The sequence below is a fragment of the Hemitrygon akajei genome, chromosome 11, assembly GCF_048418815.1.
Source record: "Hemitrygon akajei chromosome 11, sHemAka1.3, whole genome shotgun sequence".
NCBI lineage: Eukaryota > Metazoa > Chordata > Chondrichthyes > Myliobatiformes > Dasyatidae > Hemitrygon > Hemitrygon akajei.
In genome coordinates, this window is record NC_133134.1 from 57172403 (window position 1) to 57197819 (window position 25417).

The following is a 25417-nucleotide window of genomic DNA, read 5'->3' on the forward strand; positions in this document are numbered from 1 at the left end:
CAATAAACTGCTGACGTTGTAAATCTGAAACGTGCAAAAAATGTTGGAAGCACCCAGCAAGTCAGACAGCATCGGTTGAAAGAATAAACAGTTATTATTTTGGCTTAAGACCCTTCAAAATTGGGAAAGAAACTTAATTTTAAGTTGCAGAGTGTCTAGGGGAGGACTGGTTAGGACAAAGGGAATATCTCTGAGACAGTGTGAAGAAAGTGAGCTAGCTGAAGTAGTTGAATTGGATATTGAGGCTGTACTCAGTCTTCCTTACCTCTTTAATCATTTACTTTCTTCGTACCATGCTGTAATGAAATAAGTGGCAGACAAAAATGCTCCCAGGGCTCTCAATACTATGCTGAGTTCCCTGTTGCAAGATTTTTGGGAGAGACAATTAGATTATTTTTCCTTCCTGTACGGCAGGTGCCTTTTTTTCCACTTGACTTTCTGTTAAAGTTGTTCCTGAGGTAATCTGGCAGTTTTCAGACTTTGGTGCCAAAGAGTAGTAAATTTTCTGGACTTTTGAATCTTGTTAAAGTTTTTGCAAAATATGTAACAATATTCTACATTTTCCAATGAACCCAGTGAGTTTAAAGAGAATAGGGAATGCTTAAGCTCTCTGGCCACAAGCTCACATTATTGACCACTAGTGTTCCCTGCCCTGTCCAGACTCCACTTGGTGCACCCAGCTCTGGCTACACACACTGCTAACACTCCAGTACCCTTTAAATCATATTCCAGACAAGTGAGTGAGCCAGATAATGGACAATCAGAAACTGAATTATTGGAGTTTTACTGTGGATGACTAGGTTGTGCAAGCTTTTGATCATCAACCCAAAATGTTGCCTAATGCATCATACAATGGTACTAATTTTCACAAATTTTTAGCTTTTGCTCAATGATTTCTTCTAAGAATTTGGCATTTAAAAGTTGAGAAAAACAATTTTTAAATCTTGGAGACTTCATTAATATGTTCAATGTATTAAATAAATCTTTAATTAGGTTGTTATTTAGTTATTGATTGCCTAGTTTCAGAAAAAGCATTTTTGCAAAAAGCCAAGGACAAGTAAAAGTTCTATAAAATGATTTTTGACCCAAGCAACATTAACAGATGTGTCTGACCTGCTGAGTCTTTCCAGGATTTTTCAGATTTTATTTCAGATTTTCAGTAGTTGTGGTTTTCTGATTTTCTTAAGAATGTTTGATCCACTAAAGGTTGCTTCTTTCAATCCCACTTTGGCTCACATATCACCTGCATTTCAAGTTCCCTTGATGGTTCTGATACCATTTTTAAAGATTTGAATTTTTTTCCAGACTTTTATCAATCGATTAATCACATTATAAGCATTTTTTTCTGAGATCAGTTTAGAATTTAATTAGCTGAATTTAGCTTCATAAAATTATATTCATGATATATTCATAAATTATATTCAGATATCCCATGCTATATTTGGATCTAATTTTGGAAGAGGTGGAAGGTTGCTCCTACCAATTCATTTGTTTCAACTTTGGATGACAAAAATGGACCAGTAAGCTTGGAAGGTGAAATGACAGGCTGATGTTGGCTGAAAGGGGCTGAATGAAAGTCATTCAGATTGGCAGACATTATTCCATTACCTCAGGACCAGACTATCTATCAGAGGAGATAAAGGGGCAAGGGTTAAAGGGTCCTACATAGCTCTGTCAAGGCTTGCAGTTGCGAAGTATGTCTTTGAAGACTACGCATTTGGTAACGATGTGTGCATTGCGCTGCATGTCTGGTTCCACTCTGTATTGGTGTTTAAGACATGGAGAAAATTGAATAAAAGTTGTTGACATTGCAAAATACCTAGTTAGTCCATTTTCCTTTTGTGATCAATTTATTTTCAATTGAAAGTGATTTCTTTGGTGTTGTGATATGTAATTTAATTCAGGACGTTTGTTTCTTGTTCCAAAACCCAATATAGGAAAGAAATTTTATGTTTTGCATTTGTTCTGCAAGAGCAGAGTTTTTTTTAGGGTAATTCTTATTTTGACCAGTGTTGAGTATTTCTTGCCATTGTTTGCTTTTGTAACTAAGCGCGCACAGTGTGCATCAATGTTCCAAGTGCGCCAGATAAATTTATAGTCTGATTTTTGTTGTGCTTTATTCAGTGCTATTCACTATCACTTCTCTTCTTTGCAGTTGTAGCATTTTCTGTTGCTTATCTTCAAAACAAGCAATTACTTGGAAAGAACGGATTGCTACCAAGTCAGCTATATTTACAGAAGGTTCAACAATATGCTGGGGGTAAAGTTGGCTTTGAAGCTTTGAGTTATGCACCAACGATTCTGTGGTTTCTGGACTGGTCAGACATGGATGCACATCTCGACAATATTGCCTTATTAGGAATGGGACTGTCGGCATTTATATTGCTCACAGGATGTGCCAATATGATTATCATGTTTGTCTTATGGATCCTGTATCATTCGCTTGTGAACGTTGGTCAGATTTGGTAAGTGATGTGACTACCTTATTGTATATTACAGTAGAGAAAAATTGTACATTTAATAATGGGTTAATTGCTACTCTACAATACACGGAGAAATTCTTCCCTGTTACAGGATCCAAAATTTAGTATTGAGTTTTGACAGAACTTGGAAAGAAAGCTGTATGAGAATTCATGGAGGGGATGTTCTAATTTTATTATGTCATGAATTTGTTCAGCCTATGGTATCCACTTTGTACTCAGGCTGTAATTACAATTGAGGGTGTCTCTCAAGTGCGTATTGTAGACTTGAGGCAGAGGAATAAACTCTGATTTTACTGAATAACATAGCAGGCTCAAAGTACATACATTTCTTTCCTATTTTTAATGTTAAAGATGTACAAGATCCAGAAGTCCTTGGAATGTAGAATTTGATGGGTGAGGTAGTAAAGATTAGAATGGAATTTACGAAGGGTGATTGATATGTTCGTGGCCTAAGGGAGAATGAGTCAATTTTAGAAAACCTAGCAGATTTATTTTTCAACATAGTCCCCTACATTTACACACTTAGTCCAGCGGTCATGGAGCATACGGATCTTGGACCTCCAGAAAGTGTCCACAGATGGGTGATTGATAAGTTAATAACTCATTTCCTTCTACTTTAGGCCACAAACTTATCAATCACCCCTGCTGTGGACACCTTCTGGAGGTTCAAGATCTGTATGCTCCACAACCGCTGGACTAAGTGTGTAAATGTTGGAGGGGACTATGTTGAAAAATAAATGTGCTAGGTTTTCTAAAATTGACTCCTACCTTAGGCCACGAACATATCAATCACCCCTCGTATAATGGATTCAAAGTAAAGGGTGGAGAATTTGCTGGAGAATTTGAGACCAAATATGGATTACTGAGGCCAAGGAATGGTTGCTGGGACTTGTATAGGTGGATATATTGTTAGAGGTAAGGTGGGTGGAGGGGCAAGATGTTTGCTGAGAATGCAGAGGGATATTTGAAACTATTGGGGATAGGGCATGGCAATATACTATTCTGATTATCAGTGGCAAAAAAATAAGAAAGAAAGGGAATGAGAGGGCAGGATGAGGCAATGATGAGTACTGAGAAATGAAAATAATGGTTACATGTAATTACATGGTGAGTAAAACATGAAAACAAAACATTTTATTTCCTTTAGTCTTAGCATTTGTCATATTTCTTTCAAGTTGGAGAGCTGATGAATATTTTACTGCTTGTGCAACAATAATGCCCAAGCATTATTAAGTGTTCGTGTTTGAATTTTATTGGTAATTTTGCTCCAGGGCTGCCAAGTCTTATGAAGGTGCTGAGTTCATTACATTTTTCTCTGATTTTTAACATGTTGAAAAACAAAAGAAAGTTGGAAATCTGAAATAAAAGCAGAAAAATGTTGGAAAATCTCAGCAGATCAGGTAGCATCTGTGGAAAGAGCACTTCAGTTCTGAAGAAGGATCATTTTCAGTTTTTATGTTCTTTTTAATCAAATTATGACACATCACAGTGCATTTTATTCCAACGTGAAATGTTGTCTGAATAAAATATTGTATGTTCTCAATACACTATATCCAATATTGTGAGTAGTATCATTTAAAAGTCATGCTTGTTGTCCTGTGATTTTTGCAAGAAATGAAGCATAGAGTCTTTATGCATTTACTTAGTATTGATTATCTTTTCTAGATCTAGGTTTCTATTTTACTGACTTCACAAAATTGGAAAATTGTTGCTACTGGTCTGCACTAGTGATTGCAAAATTTGATAGGGTGACAAAGAAGTCATATGGCATACTTGCCTTTATTAGCGGAGACATTGAATACGAGAGTCAGGAAATTGTGTAGCAGCTTTAAAAAAAATTCTGGCTGGGCTGCATGTCAAGTATTGTGTTCACTTCAGGTCAGCACAACATGGGAAGGATGTGGAGATTTTGGAGAGGTTGCAGGAGAGATTACCAGGATGCTGCCTGGATTAGAGGGCATGTGCAATGACAAGATTCTGGACAAACTTGTGGGTTGTTTTCTCTAGTATTGTAGATTGAGTGGAAAATTGATAGAAGTTTGTAAGATTATGAAAGGTATAGATCAAGTAGGTAGCTGGTACTTTTTCCCTTGGGTCAGAATGTCTAATGCTATAGGGCATGGATTTAAGGTGATGAGGTAAGTTCAAGGGAGATGTGTGGGGCAAGTTGTCTGCACAGAGAGTTGTGGATTACTAGAATGCACTGCAAGGGGTGGTAGTGGAGGCAAATATGAGAGAGGCACTTAAGGGGCTCTTAGATAAGTACATGAATGGGACATGGCAGTTTAGTAGGCCTTTAATTATAGTTTTATTTAGTTTAGCAGAATATTGTGGACTGAAGGGCTAGTTCCTGTCCTAACGTTTGATATTGTTCAAAAGAAGGTAATTTTAAATGAAAGTCAAAATGCTGCAGATGTTGGAAATCTGAAGTACAGAAAATGCTGGAAACATTCAGCAGGTCGGACAGCCTCTGTAGGAAGAGAAGGACAGAGTGAACATTTCACGTTGAATAATTTTATTCCAGTTTTGTAGAAGGTTTTGACCTGAACATTTAACTCTTATTTTCTTTCCACAAATGGTGCTGACTGAGTTTTGCAGTATTTTATGTCTTGAAATTGAATAATTTTAAAACTGCTTATTTTCTCTGAATATAACTGATGTTTGCTGTTGCTCAAAATGAATGGATAAAGTAAATTATATATGTACGGTAACATTTCTTCTGAGTGCTGTGGATACCTGATAAGGAAGCTTGGCTGGGTCATGCAGTTGTGTTTAATTCATTTGGACAATTATTTTACATTTTAACCATACCAGTGTAGGCTATTGCATATTCAAGTAGCAGTAATGTGGTAATGCCTAAAGAATATGTGGGAAGATATTTTAATTATTTATAAATGCCATTGGACTTCCACAACATTATTTGGAATGGTATCTAGCAAACATGAGGAAATCTGCAGATGCTGTGTGTGTTGTTGGAATGGTAACTTACAGTTGGCAGATACCATTATCAAGAGGGGAGTGTATTCTGGTTATTTAGCATAATTATTTGCTGCCACCTACCCCCTCCTGAGCCTTCTAAGTGCAGGCAGCAAGCAGCCTTCCTCCAACCTGGCAGCAATGTCAGTGGAGGGCATCACATAAGGCCAAGTCAAGTCAGGTGACTTGGAAGGTAAGCATAAAGAGTTGGCATGAGTGTGGCATAATTTTCGTTAAGTTTAATCTTGATTCTAATTAAAGTCATTTTTCATTTATTCAAGCATTAGGAATACAAATGGAATAAATGTGAAACATTAGGGTCAGGCTGAATGTTTCATATTTATTCCATCTGTGGCTGCTTACTTTAGTAGCTGCAAATGGAATAAATGTGAAACATTAAAATAGATCAGTCATTCTCATGCACTGGAATTCCCTCTGTTTCCTTGTTTGAATGATTCCAAAGGGATATACACTGCAGATGAGCCAGTAGCTGAGTCATCTTTCCATTCCCTCTTAAAGTGGGTTCAAATGTTGCAGTTTCTTTGGGAACAGCATGTTTCCAAACTCTTCAGTGTCAGATACTTTTGGACACTGTCCAGAATTCCCTCTGCCTCGAGAATACAGCCAAAATAAACCGGGGCCCCTCCCAACCTAGTTACTCTCTTCCATCAGGCAGAAGATAGAAAAGCTTGGAAACATGTACCACTAGGCTCAAAGGCATCTTCTGTCCTGCTCTTCTAAGACTCCTGACCAGACCTGTAGTATGACAAAGATGAACTCTTAACTCTCACATTGCATTTGTTTCCTGCATTGCATTTTTTTTGTACCTGTAGCACAATGTTCTACGTTCTCTTATAATTTTTCCTCTTGTGTCTACCTCAATGTACATGTGCATAGAATGATTTGTCTGGATGTCATGAAAGCAAAAGCTGTTTATTGGACTTCATTCTTCTCCATTTCAAGTGAGAGTACATCATTGAGAGCCCCTGTAATCTGGAGTTACCATGTATTTCACACACATTGTAAGATAGCTTTCTTCGTTGTTGCTGGGGCCCCAGGCTTTGCTTCCCCCACCATCACTCTTCAATCTCAAGTCTCTCGGGCTCCACTGTCAACTCTTGGGTCCTCGGAGCCTCCATCTTCCTCCCATCCCACTTTCCCTGAACACACCAACCCTCCTGTCTCTTCTGGTGCCACCAACTCTCTTCACCCCTCTAATCTCAGCTCTAATCCTTGCTGTATCTTCACCATTCCCTCCAGCCTTTCCCTTTCTAAGGTGGAACGTTCTGTTCTCAGCAAGGGCCTTGGTCTTGTCACCCTTTGCCTACACCTTATTGAATTCTGACCCGGCATGACTTTGAACTCTTTTTCCATCACTTCTGTCTCCGACACCCCTTTAGCAAGAATTCCACAGCCTGCACCAATGACTCCTTCTCCTGTCTCCAACCCTCTTCATCTTCTTGGATCTTTTCACCTCGAATTGCCAATGAGACATCATCCATCTCAACTTCATCACTCTGCTCTCCTCCTCGAACCTTTTCCCCTCTGAACACACTGCACTCCATTTTCTCTGCACCTCTCCCAACCTTACCATCAAATCCGCAGACAAAGGGGTTGCTGTTGTAGGTGACAGACTGACCTCTACCTTGCTGAGGCCAGGCGGCAACCCTTTGAAGAGGACCATCAGAAAACTGTCCCTGACACCATCACTGACCTCATCAACTCTGGAGAACTCTCATCTACTGCCCTAAAACTTATAGTTCCCTTACCTGCACCGCTTGATTTTGCCTCCTTCCTACCCAAGATCCTCAAACCTGACTGTCCGGGTAAGCCTGTTGTCTCTGCCTTCTCCTGCCTCACTGAACTTGTGTTTGCACACCTCAGCTTCATCCTATCCCCCTTAGTTAAGTCCCTTGCCACCTATATCCATGACACTTTTCATGCTCTCAATGTCCTCAGTAACTTTCAATTCTGTGACCCAGACTGCCTCATTTTCACCGTCGTTGTAGAGTCCCTATACATTTCTATCCTGCATCGTGAAGGGCTTAAAGCACTCTGGTTCTTTCTGAGTAAAAGAACTACCAGTTCCCCTCCATCACCACCCTCCTCATCGGGCAGAACTGGTCTTCAGCTTCAACAATTATCCTTTGGCTCCTCCCACTTTCTGCAGGCTCATAAGACAGCCATGGACACTCACATGGGCACCAGCTATGCCTGCTTCTTTATTGGCTATGTAGAACAATCTGTGTTCCAAGCTTTCCCCGGTAATGCTCCCAACTCTTCTTCTGCTACATTGACGATTGCATTGGTGCTGCTTCATGCACCCATGCTAAGTTTGTCAATATCATCAACTTTGCCTCTAAGTTCCACCCTGTCCTCAAATTTACTTGGTTCATTTCAGACACTTGCCTCCCTTTTCAGAGATCTCCCTGCCTCCATCTTTAGAGACAAACCATCAACCAGCATCCTTTATGAACCTACCGATTCCCACGGTTATCTTGATTATACTCTTCCCACCCTGGCTCCTGTAAAAATGCAATTCCCTTTACTCAGTTCCAGAAGATGAAAGAAGCATCTGAAAAGCATTGCACACTCATGTCATTTGCCAAGAAGCTAAAAATGACCTTGATAGTGGTCTCACTGCTTCTTAAAACATTTCCAAAATGATAGCAAAGTGTGGAAAATCTCATACAATTGGTGAAAGATTAATAATGCCTGCTGTATCAAACATCCTGTTCTCAAAATGCCGGTATTTTAAAATCAATTCCTCTGAGCAATAACTCTGTAGCTTGTCGTATTGATGAAATGAGTAAAGACATTGAGTATCAGCTATGCACAGAGCTACAAAAAACAGAATTTGGGATACAACTGGATGAGTCAACTGTGTGACACAATGGGGCATTGTTAATGGCATGTACAGTTTATCAAAAATGGAAAAGTTCATGAGATTTTGTAAGAAGTTAAAAACAAATATTAATGGAGAATCAATCTACAACGAGCTCAAAATGTATATTGAGGATAAAAGCATTTTGATTAGGAACATGATTTCTTGTGCAACAGATGGAACACTATATATGACAGGTTGCCATGCTGGTTTAGTGACATTTATGAAAAAGAAATTTCAAGTCTGTTTGCAATCTATTGTGTAATTCATTGTTGACATCTCATGCCAAAAACCTCAGCCAGCAACTTTTTTCAAGTATGACTCTTGTAGTATTTGCTATCAGCAAAATTAAAGCTGATCCATTAAATAGCTGAGTATTTTGCCGGTTATGTCAAGATAACAGTGAAGAGTTTGAACACTTCTTTACACTGAGGTGCGTTGGCTGTCAAAAGGCTGCTGCTTAAAGCGTTTCTTTAATCTTTTTGGTACTGTAGTTGATTTTTTGCTTGAAGTCGACAAGAGCTTGGGAAACAAGATTGAACTTCTTACATGGAGATGTGGCATACCTAGCCAAATTGTATGACAAAGTGAACATTCCAAATATGAAAATGCAGGGTGAGAATTTTAATTTAATCCACTTTTATTAGAAAATTGGAAATATATAAGCAAAACGCTGGGAGAAGAATGTTCTCTGTTTCCCTGCTTGGAAAATATGGCACTCTCTTTCACAGATGATAATTTGCAAGAGCACTGCTTACACCTGTAGTCACTGAAGAAAGATTTTCAGAATCGATTCCAGGATTTGAATAATCTAGGTTTGCACAATTCTGGAATTGGTAATTAACCCATTTCTTTGCAAGGTGGAAAAACAGTAAGAGAGCTATCAAGAAAAAAATGATCAAAATTCAGAATGATGAAGAAACAAAAATGCTTTTCAAAAATATTGGCTTTTGTGGTGTGTGGCTACACTGTCATATGAAGTGTTCTGGTCTTTGGAGAAGAACCAAACTGCTCTTCGATGCCTAGGTGCGACTCGAGTAGCAGCAGTACTCTCAATGGATACGATTTAATATTCCCGTTTCCGCCTGATACAGCTAAACAGCACAACTGCTTCCAAGGTTAGTACGGTCAACAAAGATATCTTAATGCGTTTAAATGAACTATCGCTGCTTAAAACTAACAGAAACAACACCAGTGGTGGTTGGAAGCACCCACATAGGACACGACGGAGGAAGCGCGGGTGCAGAGCTGGGTTATAAGTCCATTTAAGGAAATGGGGTTTTAAACTCCCTATACCGACTATCATGCTGGCAAATGTGCAGTCTCTGGTGAATACAATCGATGATCTCAGAGCTAGGGTGCTGAATCAGAGGGCCATTAGAACCGTGTGTGTCCTTTGTTTCATGGAATCCTTGTTAACCCCTTCTGTATCAGATACAGCGATTCAGATCGATGGGTTTACTATACACTGTCAGGACAGATCTATAAGAGTCTCTTAAAAGCAGAGGTGGAGGAGTATGCCTCATGATCAACTCTTTTTGGTGTACAAATATATCAGTGCTGTCCCAATTCTGCTCACCAGACCTGGAATATCTAGCAATTAAGTGCTGTCTTTTATACCTACCACAGGAATTCTCTGGGGTCATTTTGGTAGCATTCCCCTCAGGCCAATGTCAATCAGGCTTTAGATGATCTGAGCAATGGGATCAACATGCACAAAACTGCACCCTAACACTTTCACCATCAACTTGGGAGATTTTAACCAGGCCAGTCTGAAAAAACCACTAAGCAATTACCATCAACAGATCATATGCAATACCAGAGGAAACAACACACTGGACCATTGCTACACCACCATCAAGAATGCCTACCGTGCTATTCCACGCCCTCACTTTGGGAAGTCTGATCACCTAGCTCTACTTCTACTCCTTCTGAGTATAGGCCGGGACTGAAGACTGTAGCACCAGTAGTGAGGACCAAAAAGGTATGGGCAAGGGAAGCACAGGAGCTCTTACAGGACTGCTTTGACTCGGTAGACTGGACTGTATTCAGGGATTCATCTTCAAACCTGGATGAGTATGCTGCATTTGTTACCGAATTCATTAAAACCTGTGTGGATGAGTGTGTGCCTACAAAGACTTACTGTACATTCCCAAACCAAAGGCCATGGATGAACCAGGAGGTACGTTGTCTGCTAAAGGCTAGATCTGTGGCATTCAAGTTTGGCGACCCAGGCCTGTACCAGAAAACCAGGCATGAGAGCTATTTTAAGGGCAAAGAGACAATTTCGAATAAGGTTAGAGGTGACATTGGAGGCACGACAACTCTGGCAGGGTTTGCAAGACATTATTAAACCCTGCATGAATGGCAGTGATTCTTCACTATCAGATGAACTCAATGCCTCCTATGCCTACTTTGAAAGGTAGAGCACAACTACAACTGTGAAGATCCCTGCTGCACCTGATGACTCTGTGATCCCTGTTTCAGAGGCCAATGTTAGGTTGTCTTTAAAGAGAGTGAACCCTCTCAAGGCAGAAGGTCCAGATGGAGTACTTAGTAAGGCTCTGAAAACCTGTGCCAACCAACTAGTGGGAGTATTCAAGGACATTTTCAATGTCTCATTGCTACGGGCAGAAGTTCCCACTTGCTTCAAAAAAGTAACAATTATTCCAGTACCAAAGAAGAATAATATGGGCTACCTAAATGACTATCGCCCGGTAGCACTCACATTGATAGTGATGAAATGGTTTGATAGGTAGGTTGGTCATGACTAGACTGAACTCCTGCCTCAGCAAGGACCTGGACCCATTGCAATTTGCCTATCGCCACAATAGATCAACGATAGATGCAGTCTCAATGGCTCTCCACACAGCTTTAGACCACCTGGACAACACAAACACCTAAGTCAGGATGCTGTTCATTGATGATAGCTCAGCATTTAATACCATCATTCCCACAGTCCTGATTTGAGAAGTTGCAGAACTTGGGCCTCTGTACCTCCCTCTGCAATTGGATCCTTGACTTCCTGACCGGAAGACCATAATCTGTGCGGATTAGTGATAACATATCCTCCGCACTGACGATCATCACTGGCACACCTCAGGGTGTATGCTTAGCCCACTGCTCTACTGTCTATATACACTTGACTATGTGGCTAGGCACAGCTCAAATACCATCTGTAAATTTGCTGACAATACAACCATTGTTGGTAGAATCTCAGCTGGTGACGAGAGGGCGAACAGGAGTGGGATATGCCAACTAGTGGAGTGGTGCCGCAGCAACAATCTGGCACTCAATGTCAGTAAGATGAAAGAGCTGATTGTGGAGTTTAGGAAGGGTAAGACGAAGGAACATGTACCAATCCTCAAAGAGGGATCAGAAGTGGAGAGAGTGAGCAGTTTCAAGTTCCTGGCTATCAAGATCTCTAAGAATCTAACCTGGTCCCAACATATTGATATAGTTACAAAGAAGGCAAGACAGTGGGTATACTTTATTAGGAGTTTGAAGAGATTTGGCATGTCAACAAATACGCTCAAAAACTTCTATAGATGTACAGTGGAGAGCATTCTGACAGGCTGCATCACTGTCTGGTGTGGAGGGGGGAGGGGTACTGCACAGGACCGAAAGAAGCTGCAGAGGGTTGTAAATTTAGTCAGCTCCATCTTGGGTACTAGCCTACTAAGTACCCAGGACATTTTCAGGGTGTTGTGTCTCAGAAAGGCAGCATCCATTATTAAGCACCCAGGGCATTCCCTTTTCTCACTGTTACCATCAGGCAGAAGATACAGAAGCCTGAAGGCACACACTCAGTGATTCTGGAACAGCTTCTTCTTCTCTGCCATCCGATTCCTAAATGGACATTGAACCTTTGGACTGCCTCACTTTTTAAAATATACAATATTTCTGTTTTTGCACATTTTTAATCTATTCAGTATACGTATACTGTTATTTATTTATCTATTTATTTATTTATTTTGTATTTGTTTTTGTGGGGCCATTAGATACTAAATTGTGCTGAGAGCAAAAAATTTTTTTAATATAGGGTTAGTTATGTGTGCTTTTCTTCAAATAGCAGTGATTTTTGTGACAGTTGGTGAGAAGTAAGTGGTAAAATAATTCAGAACTGTTTTGCTCACTGTGATTTTAGGCATTCAGACTAGGTGATGCCAGAAATGCCGTGAGTGAAAATGAAACAATTTCACTACAAGAAGTTAGGAACTGTGAAGAATTTGAATGTATCAATAATTACCTTGAACGTTACAATGAAAATGAAGATATGGAGGATGCAATCACTGAAAGCATGGTATGAAGGCAGTCCATTATCTACACTACGTTTCTGTGCTGATTTTGTTCATTTACAGTCAAACAAAAAGAATATGCCATTGTATACTAGATAAATTCCTCCATCGATAACTATTAGGGGCTAATGCAAAGCTTTGTAGTATTGAGGTATTGATAGTGTTTTAATTTCTCCTTGTTTCATTTACTCAGTTAAACGGTAGTTTGTCTTTATACCATTTTAACTCTTTCCATGAAACTTCAGTTAATTAGGACAGCTGCTTAATTGGGCCTCCGTTGTGTCCCGATTAACTGGAATCCACTGTACTGTTTTCGTAATTTATAGATTTTTGTATTTGTACTCTACTGCTATCACAAAATAACAAATTTCACATCTTATATCGGTGTTAATAATTCTGATCCTGATATGTGGAATTTTACATGATAAGCTGCCACGTGTTTGTTAGTTTCATGACTAATTTCTAGTCTGATGCAAATAATTGGAAATTGTGGTATCTCAACCCACTCTAAGTATATATTTCTAATTGAAGCGGTGCTGAAAATGGAGTATTACATGTATTTTTTTTGGTATGCATGTTTTATTCAGGATTTTTTCAGTCACTCTGTGACAGGTCCTTTGTTATGTCACCTTGGGACTTCAGGTATCAGTGACTAGGTTAAGAATTCTGTCTGTGGGTATCTTTAAGATTATTAGTTTCTGGTGATGGGTTAGGGGGCAGTGTTAGTTCACTGCTGATTTACTGCATTGTTATCAAGAGGAAATATATCATTTGAGATGTCTATTATCCTTGCAATAGTGAACAAAATAAATTTATTTTCCATTAATTTTATTGATTCCAATGGAAAAACAGGAAAGTGGACAGAGTGACTTCCATTCACTAGCACTTTCACAAGTAAATTGTGAAACTAAAGTTAAAATTAACTAATTATTGCTTTATCATTTGCTCTAGAAGATGTCTATTTGAAATATAGGGATAACAGTGAATTGAAGCCACACTCTTAAATAAATGGACTGGATTTAATGCAAAATAATGTATCAGCAACTGGAATGCTTGTGATTTTCATTGACTGATGTCTCTGAATGTGAAAGTATGATTAGAGTTACTCGCTTGATAATGTTTTTTACTGTATCTATTTTCAGTCTGAAACTAATGTTTGCTCATCTGTCCTTCAACTCTACATCAATATATACATTACATAGCAAGGATAGAATAAATTGATTCAGTTTCTACTTATTATGTAGGATGGATTAAGGGGACAGGTTGGTGGAGGTATATTCAGCAGATCACCTCGTGCTGAAGTGGAGCATGTTTATTCTGTTTGGGACACAGATTGTTGACGGCAGTTGTAGGATAAAACAGTAACCTCTTTGGCTGAGGATACTTTCTATAAACTTACACTTCCAGTTTCTGTTACAGCCAAGAAGATGATGGTGTCTGTTTAATCTTTGTAGTCATATCAATAAACAATCTGATGAGAGCAACTAAGAATGCCTGTCATTAACTATATGAGATTTTTTTTTGGTTACAAATAGTAAAACATATATCTATGATAAGTTCTAGTGAGGTCTTTAGAGTTTGACAACATTTCTATTGCTCTCATTGAATGCTTTCTATCACTGCTATCTGCTTTAGTTCCTTAGTCTTTCTTACTTCTGTCAACATGCCTTTGAGATCCATGATTTTGATTCTGCTAGTTAATTTACAAGTGGTTCACTTTCTGGTGTGTTCTTTCCACCCACTTTGTTGGTGTTTGTGCAGTAGAGACCTGCTGATTCCATTTTAAGGCTTAGTCACAAAGAAGGAAAACAGTTGCGATTACTGCACTGTACTTAGCTGAATTTCCAAAATGTGATTTCTATTATCATCTGCAAACATGGCTATTTATTATATTAATCTAGTTCTAATTGTAAGGAGCTGGATATTGTCACAGCATCAACAATGTCCACATGCATAGTTTCTTTAATGTAGTAAAGATGTCATAAGGTGCTTCATAACCACCAAAACACTTTCCTTTCATAGAGCAAACATGAGGAAATCTGCAGATGCTGGAAATTCAAACAACACACACAAAATGCTGGTGGAACACAGCAGGCCAGGCAGCATCTATAGAAGCAGTGTCGACATTTCAGGCCGAGACCCTTCGTCAGGACCTTCCATAGAGCTATGTAAGAAGATGTTTGAAGGAAATAGAATTTGATAGCTGGCTAAGACATTCTTCCTCCCTCCCTGTTTCAGTACAAGTTCATCCAGCAGATTTTCCAGCAAAAGTCTTGAGGAACTATGGGAAATTGTCACTTCTTTTTGGAGTCCAGCAGCAAAGTTTAACTTTAGAAAAATATCTGATGAGGTGAGCTGTGATGCGTCAAGTTCCACCGCGTGAGATTGCTAATATTCCTTTGGTAAATTTGGTTGAGTTTAGGTATGATTTTTAACACTGGCAGAATTCTTGTGTGGTGGAGATAAGTCTCTACCAAGGGAGGTGTAAGGTGCTCCCTCTCTCCACTAGCCTGCAGGTCACCTTTGGGTGAGGTGTAGCACCTGCTTAGCTCCCCTGATCAGGGTTACGTGAAGTCATGGAAGCAAGTGGTGGATGGTTGTATGAACAGCTGGTGCATAACAAACAGAAACTGAAGCGGGAGGTCATGGTGTCAAAAGTGGTGTCGCATTGGACAGAGGAAACGGATGAGGTCCTCCATGACTGCTTTGAATCGGTGGACTGGTTAGTATTCAAGGACTCGGCAGCTAACCTCGATGAGTATGCCTCAGCTGTCACAGACTTTATCTGGAAATGCACAGAGGACTGTGTGTCTCGCAAGACGATCCGGGTATTCCCTAACCGGAAGCCTTGGATGAATTATGAGGTCCAGTCCCTTTTGAAGGCTAGAGCTGCGGCTTTTAGGTCTGGGGATACCAGTCGCTACATGGAATCCAGGCGTGAACTCCGGAAAGCCATTAAGGGCACCAAGAGGCAATATCGAGCCAAGTTGGAAGCCCAGGCTAACCAGAGGGATGCCAGTAGACTATGGCAGGGTCTAAATGAGATCACTGGGCGGAAAGACAAGGCTGGGAATATCAATAACTGTAGTGCTTCTCTTCCTGATGAACTTAATGTATTCTATGCAAAATTCGAACAGAAGAGGAGCGTCCTGCCCCCTCTGGATGAAACGGACCTGGTGGCATCAAGATTCATTGTCAGCGAGGAACATGTTAGAAGAGCCTTCCTGAAGATAAATCCAAGGGTTCTCCAGGCCTGTGCAAGTGAGCTAGCTGGAGTGTTTGCTGACATCTTCATCTGCTCCCTGTTTGAGTCTAAGGTCCCCTCGTGTTTTAAGAAGGCAACGATAATCCCGGTGCCGAAGAAAAGCAAGGTGGCATGCCTGAATGACTACCGACCTGTGGCTCTAACATCAATTGCTATGAAGCGCTTCGAGCGATTGGTTATGGCACACATCAACCATAACCTACCGGTCAACCTCGACGCTTTGCAATTCGCCTACAGGAGCAACAGGTCAACGGCAGATGCCATCTCTCTGGCACTACATTCCTCCTTAGAACACCTGGAGAACAAAGACACATATGTAAGGCTCCTTTTCATCGACTACAGCTCTGCCTTTAATACCATCATTCCAAATAAACTGATTCCTAAGCTTTGGAACCTGGGTCTTAGCACTCAGATCTGCAGCTGGATCTTCAACTTCCTCACAGACAGGACCCAGGCTGTAAAGATAGGGGACAAGCTCTCCTCTACAATCACTCTGAGCACCGGTGCCCCACAAGGCTGTGTACTCAGCCCCCTGCTGTACTCACTGTACACCCATGATTGTGTAGCCAAGTTTCCATCAAACTCAATATGTAAGTTTGCTGTTGACACCACAATTGTAGACCGCATCTTGGGTAATGATGAGTCTGAGTACAGAGAAGAAATTAAGAACCTGGTGGCATGGTGTGAAGACAATAACCTATCCCTCAACGTCAGCAAGACGAAGGAATTGGTTGTTGACTTCAGAAGGAGTAGCGGACCGCACGACCCCATCTACATCGATGGTGCGCAGGTGGAACAGGTCAAAAGCTTTAAGATCCTTGGGCCGAATATCACAAATGACCTGACTTGGTCTAACCAAGCAGAGTCCACTGCCAAGAAGGCTCACCAGCGCCTTTACTTCCAGAGAAAGCTGAAGAAATTTGGCCTGTCTCCTAAAACCCTCACTAATTTTTATAGGTGCACTGTAGAAAATATTCTTTTAGGGTGCATCACAACCTGGTATGGAAGTTGTCCTGTCCAAGACCGGAAGAAGCTGCAGAAGATCGTGAACCTAGCCCAGCACATCACACAGACCAATCTTCCATCCTTGGACTCACTTTACACCACATGCTGTTGGAGCAGTGCTGCCAGGATGATCAAGGACACGACCCACCCAGCCAACACACTTTTTGTCCCACTTCCTTCCGGGAGAAGGTTCAGGAGCATGAAGATACATACAGCCAGATTTGGGAACAGCTTCTTTCCAACTGTGATAAGACTGCTGAACAGATCCTGACCCGGATCTGGGCCATACCTTCCAAATATCTGGACCTGACTTGCACTGCTGTACTTTCCCTTTTCTATTTTCTAATTATGACATATAATTTAAATTTTTATTATATTTACTTCGATTTGTACTTCAGGGAGAGCGAAGCGCAGAAACAAATATCACTGTGCTGATTGTACGCTCTAGTATCAATTGTTTGGTGACAATAAAGTATTTATTTGTATCACAATTCTTGGTTATGCGACCACTGAAACCATGCAGACAATTTCTGAAGAGTATTGATAATGGCTGGGGGGAGGGGTCACTCTTCTTGTAAGGATATTGACTGGAAGAAGGCATTGACAAATGACTTTTGTAGAAAAATTTGCCAAGAACAATCATGGTCATGGAAAGACCATGATCGCCTACATCATATTCAGATTCAGTTTATTGTCATTTAGAAACCACAAATGCAATGCAGTTAAAAAATGAGACAACGTTCCTCCAGAATGATATCACAAAAGCATATGACAAAACAGACTACACTAGAAAATCCACATAACATTTTGCAATCCCCAATTCAGAGTCCGGAGAGGCTGCTGCGTATTAATATTGTGCTACCGTCTTAGCGCGTTCCCCGGAAAGGAGCTCCAAATCCACCAGACAAACAAGACCAAAAACTAAAGCTACAAGACCTGCACAAAACTACATAGTTACAACAGTGCAAACAATAGCATAATTGATAAAAAAACAGACTATGGGCACAGTAAAAATAGTCCAAAGATGTTAAAGGACTATAAGTTCAAAAGAAATCACCACACAGTTTCCACAAGTCCCCAGGATCCCGACAGACTCGCCATCCCACGCCGGCGGCAGAAGGGAATACCCCCACTATGGACTTCCATGGCGTTGCCCGACTCAGCCTCGCAGACGCAGCACACAACGAAAGCTCCATCGAACCCAGCCTTGCAGATGCAGCACACACCGAAAGCGACCTGACCGCAGCGGACTCCGAGTCCATTGAACCTCCGAGCTGATGACCATCCCCTCCGGCACAGCTTCTCCGAGCACCAGCCTCTGCCGAGCGTATTAAGACGGCCCCGCCAACGGCCATTGGCAACGCGACCCCGAGGACTGGGGGCATGTTCTTCCCAGCAGAGTCCCGGACCTCACAGCAGCAGCAGCAACGAAGAAGGTCTTCCTGGCGATTTCCCGATGTTCCTCCGTGCTCCCGCATCCGTTTTCAATCGATTATGATTGCGCACGGCACCCCACTTCACAAATAACAGATAATCAGCTCTGGAGTGGCCGCTGCAGGCTGTGTCGCGCCACCATCTTGGAATCTCTTCCGCCATCTTGGAATCTGATATGAAGTGGAACATAATGAACAAATGAAAATTCTTTTATTTTTTATTACAGATATCTACATAGATGTGTATGATAGTTAATTCATTTTCCTTATAAAGTTCAATGGGTATGGTGTCTATGCAATGAATGAATGTTGAGATTTCATTTTTGGCTTTAGTAGGCTTGCAGAAACCTTGGTCTTAAAGTACGTTAGCTATGGTTCAATTTCAGCATAGAATGTGAAACAATATCTCCCCAATTCTCAAAGTAACCATTAAAATAATGGAGAATTAGATTGATGGAGGTGATTGCAAGAAATTTCTGTGATATCACCCATGAAATTGTGACTTTTTACATTTATTGATTTCTTCTGCTGTGGTTTGTTTTGCATTCCATTGTTAAGTTAGATAATGCAGAAAATGCTATTTTAACACTGTAAAATTGTCTTAACTAAGTTTGGTGTTATAGCACTGATAACTAACAATTGGAGTGAGAGAATTGGGGCAGGATAGTGGACTAGAGAGAGTATCAGAAATGAGTCGAGTGCTGAGCGGATTGGAGTGAGTCAGAGTATTAGAAGGAATAACCAAAATATTCATGTCTTCATAAGTATGAAAAACATGCTTTACAAAGGATATTAAATCTTAAACAAAAGAAAATCTGCAAATGCTGGAAATCCAAGCAGCACACACAAAATGGTAGAAGAACTCAGCAGGCCAGGCAGCATCTACAGAAAAGAGTATAGTTGACGTTTTGGGTCGAGATTCTTCATTAGGATTGGAGAAAAATAGATCAGGAGTGGGGGGGAGGGGAGGAAGGAACACAAGTTGATAGGTGAAACCGGGGGGAGGGGGAAGGAATGAAGTAACTATCTGGGAAGTTGATTGGTGAAAGAGATGCAGGACTGGAGAAGGGGGAATCTGATAGAAGAGGACAGAAGGCCATGGAAGAAAGAAAAGCGGGAGAAGCACCAGAGGGAGGTGATAGGCAGGTAAGGAGATAAGATGAGAGTGGGAAAAGGGAATGGGGAATGTGAGTGGGTGGGGTAGATGATTACCTGAAGTTTGAGAAATTAATGTTCATGCTATCAGGTTGGAAGCTACCCAGACAGAATATAAGGTGTTGCTCCTCTAACCTGTCTGTGGCCTCATCATGACAGTAGAGGAGGCCATGGACTGACCTGTTGGAAGTGGAAATAAAATGGGTGGCCACTGGGAAATCTCGCTTTTTTTGTTGGATGGAGCGTAGGTGCTCAGTGAAGCAGTCTCTCAAACTACATCAGGTTTCAGTGATATACAGGAGGCCACACTGAGAGCACTGGATAGAATAGTGACCCCCCAGAGACTCACAAAGTGTCGTCTCACCTGGAAGGACTGTTTGAGGCCTTGAATGATAGTGAGGGAGGAGATGTAGGGGCAAGTGTAGCACTTATTCCGCTTGCAAGGGTAAGTGCCGGGAAGGAGATCAGATGGGAGGGACAAATGGAAAAGGGACTCGCGTAGGGAATGATCTGTGCTGAAAGCAGAAAATGGGGTTGGGGGAGGGGAGGAAGAAGGAAACACGTGGTTGGTGGTGGGATCCAGTTGGAGATAGCAGAAGTTATGGAGAATTATATACTGGATGTGGAGATTGGTGGGGTGGTAGGTGAAGAGAAAAAGAACCCTATCCCTGGTGGAGTGGCAGGAGGCTGCCTATCACCTCTCTCATGATTCTGCCTTCTTCTACTACCCATAGTGCCTTCCCCTCTCCTGCCTATCCCCTCCCTGCTTCCCCTCCCCCACCCCTTCATAGCTAGAAGAGGAGGCAGAGTGAAAGTGGGATGGTGCTGCCGGTCGGTGGCCTCCTCTACATTGGCGAGACCTGATGCAAATTGGGAGACCGCTTCGTCGAGCACCTCCGCTCTGTCCGCCACAACAGACAGGATCTCCCGGTTGCCATCCACTTCAATGCTGCTTCACATTCCCATTTGGAAATGTCCATACATGGCCTCCTCTACTGCCATGATGAGGCCAAACTCAGGTTGGAGGAGCAACACCTCATATACCTTCTTGGTAGTCTCCAGCCCCTTGGTATGAACATCGAATTCTCCAACTTCCGGTAATTCCCTCCCTCTCCCTTCCACCATCCCACTTTCACTCTGCCTCTTCTAGCTGCCTATCACCTCTTTCATGACTCTGCCTTCTGCTACTACCCATAGTGCTTTCCCCTTACATTCCTTCTTCATCTCTCCTGCCTATCCCCTCCCCACCCCTTGATCTTTCCTCTGATTGGCTTTTCACCTGGCACCTTCCACCCTCCCCCCACGTTTTTTATAGGGCCCCTGCCCTCCCTTCAGTCCTGACAAAGGGTCTCAGCCCGAAACGTTGACTGCTCGTTTCAACAGATGCTGTCCGACCTGTTGAGTTCATCTAGCTTGTTTGTACATGTTGATTTGACCACAGCATCTGCAGTGTACTTTGTGTTGAGTGTGTTCAGGACTGCTCTGTATTCTTGTGCTGTAATTGTGTGAGATTTGCATTGTTGTGAATCTTGTTTGGGAACACTAAAATTATCGAATAAATTGAGGATTGATACCCAAGGTCAGTGGGATTCTTAGGAGTTTCTTGTTTCCTGTACCTGTAGTGGGGTGTAAATGTGTTATTTAATCTTAGAGGGAGTATAAAATGTCTTTCATGGCATGTTTGAACAGACTTAAAACTAACTTAAGTGTACCAAGATAGTGGAAACAATCATTTGCATTCTTGCTTACTTAAGATTCAATAGCATAAAAGATATTTTGAAATATAAACTGACTCTTCTATCCTGTGTTCCAAATTAAATCCAGGTAACATAAATTAGATATTATTTACTGCACATGGTGATAGTAAATTGAAAATTTAGTGATTACTGTGCAACTGCACCTTGAAAGTACCATGTGAAATATTACAAGATGCTATGTTCGAATTTATTTCACTTCCATTGATATTGTATTCTGAAAATTACACATAAACCTATTTTTAATCAGCAAAGCAATTGGTGCAGTGTCTTTTGCAATTACACAGCCAACCATGTGATGAAATAATCCTGAGTTTTAAAGTGCCGCATCTATTGCCTTTGAAATTGATCTAAAATATAATAAGTTCAGGGGAATTCATAAATGATTTACTGCATGTTAAGAAAGTTGTGTAAGAGACTTTAATCTTGATCGATCTGTCTTCAGGTTCCCAATTGCAACAGTACTCCTCTTCCTCATGTTCTTTCTTTTTTTTTGTAATTTATTTTTTTTATTGAAGTTCATCATCAAACATACATTTCCATAAGATGTATTTCAGACATTGTACATATATATCACAAATCTCCACAAAGTATTTATCTGAGGTATACACTCATAGAAAAGGATGGAAAGAAAAAACATGCGAAAGGAAAGAACTATGTACAAGTAGGGAGCGATTTTTTTTTTACAACAGATTCATTGATTTGTGAGAATAAAATCAGGCCTATGAGGCATTATGTAGTTAAACCATTTTTCCCAGTATGAATCAAATTGTTCCAAATCGGATAAAATACTCTTACGTTTGATTGGATTTAACAGCCCATTGACATTAAAAGAAATGAATTTTACCTTGTCCTTAGCCATCTGTATTTATCTGTCAATGTACCATTGAAATTAGAATAAAACTTAATCGATCTACTCCCTGAACAAATAAGAACCAAGAAACGCAAATAACAACAAAAATGGCAACGAACCTGTGATTCCAAGGCTGAGGTCTGTAGTAGATGACCCTGCATTGAGTTAGAGGAAATGTCTAGCTGTGGGGGATAACCCCTCCTACTTGTGAGTTGAGGGCCTCCAATGCAGTATTCATAAAAGTCAGTGAACAAATCCATTACACAGAAAAGATTTCCCTGTGTACTCCTCCTCTATATATATATATATATATATATATATATATATACACACACACACACACACACACACACATATTACATACACACATATATATATATATTCTCATTTTGGTGGGGAAAAAAGGAGTAAGTGAGAGAATAAAGAATAACAACTACCGTAGATTCCGGATTATAAGCCGCTACTTTTTTCCCACATTTTGAACAGCTTTGAACTCTGCGGCCTTTAATCCAGAGCGGCTAATACATGGTTTTTTTTCATGCCGCCTCGTAAACATTTTGCCTCGTAACAGTAGACCAATAAAATTGATGAGTAGTTCACAGAGGTCCAATGAAATTGTACGATAAATCAAGCGCACTTTCACAATTAAATTATTGTAAATCAGTCATTTGTACTCACCCTCATCAACATGGAAAACACTCGAAGAAAAGCATTGTGCTGCCTTTATGGCAGTTACTTAGTTTATAATATTTTCGCTTAGTAATTCATTTGTTAGTTAAAGTTAGAAGTGTTTTAACTATATTTGTTTTCTGTACTACATCCCGGGACGCTATGATGTCACACTCGGTTTCGCTGCGTCTTGTGGGATACCGGTTTGCGATAAACGGGAAGGTGGGGGCATTACGCGAGCTCATCAGACCCGAGCACATCAGACCCGATCGCGTTACGCGAGCTCATCAGACCCGAGCACATTAGACCCGATTAGACCCGATCGCGTTACGCGAGCTCATCAGACCCGAGCACATCAGACCCGAGCACATTAGACCCGATTAGACCCGATCGCGTTACGCGAGCTCATCAGACCTGAGCACATCAGACCCGAGCACATTAGACCCGATTAGACCCGATCGCGTTACGCGAGCTCATCAGACCCGAGCACATCAGACCCGAGCACATTAGACCCGATTAGACCCGATCGCGTTACGCGAGCTCATTAGACCCGAGCACATCAGACCCGAGCGAAAACGCTGCTTTTAAGTTAAAGGCGATCAATAACTTTTCCTGGTAGGCTGCAGTATATATATTTTTACCAGTCGCTAGGAGATATTGGAATGTTGTTTGTGCTGTTCAGTAAAAAAGTATATGCAACGTAATTTGTGTTACCGATACGTATGTATATTTAAAAGTAGCCGTATTACAGGCACGGTTCGAAAAAAAGCATTTGCAATATATATATTTGTTTGTTACCATATGGATTTAATTAAAAGTTAAAAAATCCTCACGTGTAATATCTTTCTGTGTAAATATCTCATATTACAACGTGGGACACCTGCGGCCGAAAATCCGGTGCGGCCTGTACAAGTAAAAAATTGATTTTATTTCTAAAATTAGAGCCAGCGGCTTTTAATCAGGTGCGCTCTGTAGTCCGGAATCTACGGTAAGTAATATAAAATCCACATTATAATAAGTATTTCTCGAGATAGGTATATCACCATGTACTTTTGCTTAGCTTCTCAACATTTTAAAAATTAGCCAAACCTTATGGTTCTTCTGAAGGGGGTGAGGACTGTCTTTGGGAAACTCTCTTCCTGGTATATTTCTCTCGGCCTCCTCCCGTCTCCTGCCTTCTCGATTCTCACACTATTTCCCAAGCGGAGCGGGATAATTCCTCAGTCAGGCTTTCCCTCATTTTGGTGACGCTAACGGGCAACCCTCTGGCCTTCATGTCTGTAGTCGCCTCTTCCACCGTCTGGTACAACCGCGTCCTGTTGTCATAAAACACTTGAAGCTTAGCAAGGTACGGAGTTTGAAATCTAATCTTGTTTTGCTTTAGTACTCGCTTTACTTCAGAGTATTCTTTGCGTTTCTGCAGGATCGTGGGGGGTAATCTTGGTCGAAATATATTAATTTATCGTCGTAAAACATTCACTTCTTACCCCAGGCCCTTTGTAGAATCTGCGCCTTGATGCTGTACCATAGGAATTTAATTATTATTGAGCGTGGCTTTCTATCCTGGGTAGGTTTCGGAACGAACGCGCGGTGGGCTCTCTCGACTTCCAGCTCCATAACCGAGGGAAGATCCAGCACGACCTGCAGTAACTTTTCGAAAAACTCCATCATAGACGAGCCCTCCACTCCTTTGGGAACGTTGTAGATTCTGATATTTTTCCGCCGTGATCTTCCCTCCAGGTCAAGCAGTTTACCTTCTTGGTGATGTATTATTTTTATTGTCTTGCTCAGTATCCGTTCCACGTTTTGAACGCGATCTTCCACCTTCTCAATTCGAGTCTCTGCCACCGCTATTTTTTGATTAACGCTGGCGAGCTCTGCCTTAATATCACGGAGCTGCTGCTTTATATCTTTCTGGACCTCCATTATTTCTTTCAGGATTTCGAAGATATTCGCCACTTCGCCTGAACGAGGCCCAGCAGCCGCCTCGCTCGCACGCGGTCGGGTCGGAGAGCCGCTCACTGCACTCCTCTAGGATGCAGGCTCAGCAGAGTTGCTTTTTTAATTTCCATTTCTTCTGCCCATTCTTGCCCCTCTTTTCAGTTCAAATATTTTTCAAAAAATATTATATTTGATGGGATAACGGGGCTTAATACGCGTTTTTCTGGAGGAGCTTGTGACTTAAGCTGGCATTCTCGACGATGACGTCACTGGAACCTCCCATGTTCTTTCATTTTAGTCTGAATTCTTGGAAGTGAGATTAGTAGCCCTCAGAAATTGGCAACAGGATTTTTAATTTTATGTGGAATGCAGTGTAAAGGTGCTCTGAAAACCAGAAATGAGAACTCTGGTATCGATTAGCTAGTTCAGATTTTCTCCTAATTATTTATTTGGCAAGATTTTCATCTTCCATTGTGTAATGGTGCACACCTCTTTTATGCACTTCTTCAGCCTTTATCACCACAGTCAGCCTGCACACAAGTGGGATTGGTAATGAAGAAATGCACAAGTTGCATTATGCTGAAAGAAGGTTTAAATTATGATCGATATTTATTGGTAGCATGGAATTTTATCTATGGACAATTTTTTTCAAGTTTTTATTTTCAGTTTTGATCAATTAAATCTGAAAATTTCAAGCTCTT

At 41.0% G+C, this 25417-nt stretch overlaps 1 protein-coding gene across 1 annotated transcript in view; it reads left to right on the forward strand.

Moving 5' to 3' along the window:
* Window positions 1–25417, forward strand: part of lmf1 (lipase maturation factor 1) — a 711060-nt gene that overhangs the window by 24696 nt on the left and 660947 nt on the right. Inside the window, exon 2 of the mRNA XM_073060944.1 lies at window positions 2156–2465. Coding sequence (XP_072917045.1) covers window positions 2156–2465 — 310 coding nt within the window. The remainder of the gene's footprint in view (window positions 1–2155; window positions 2466–25417) is intronic.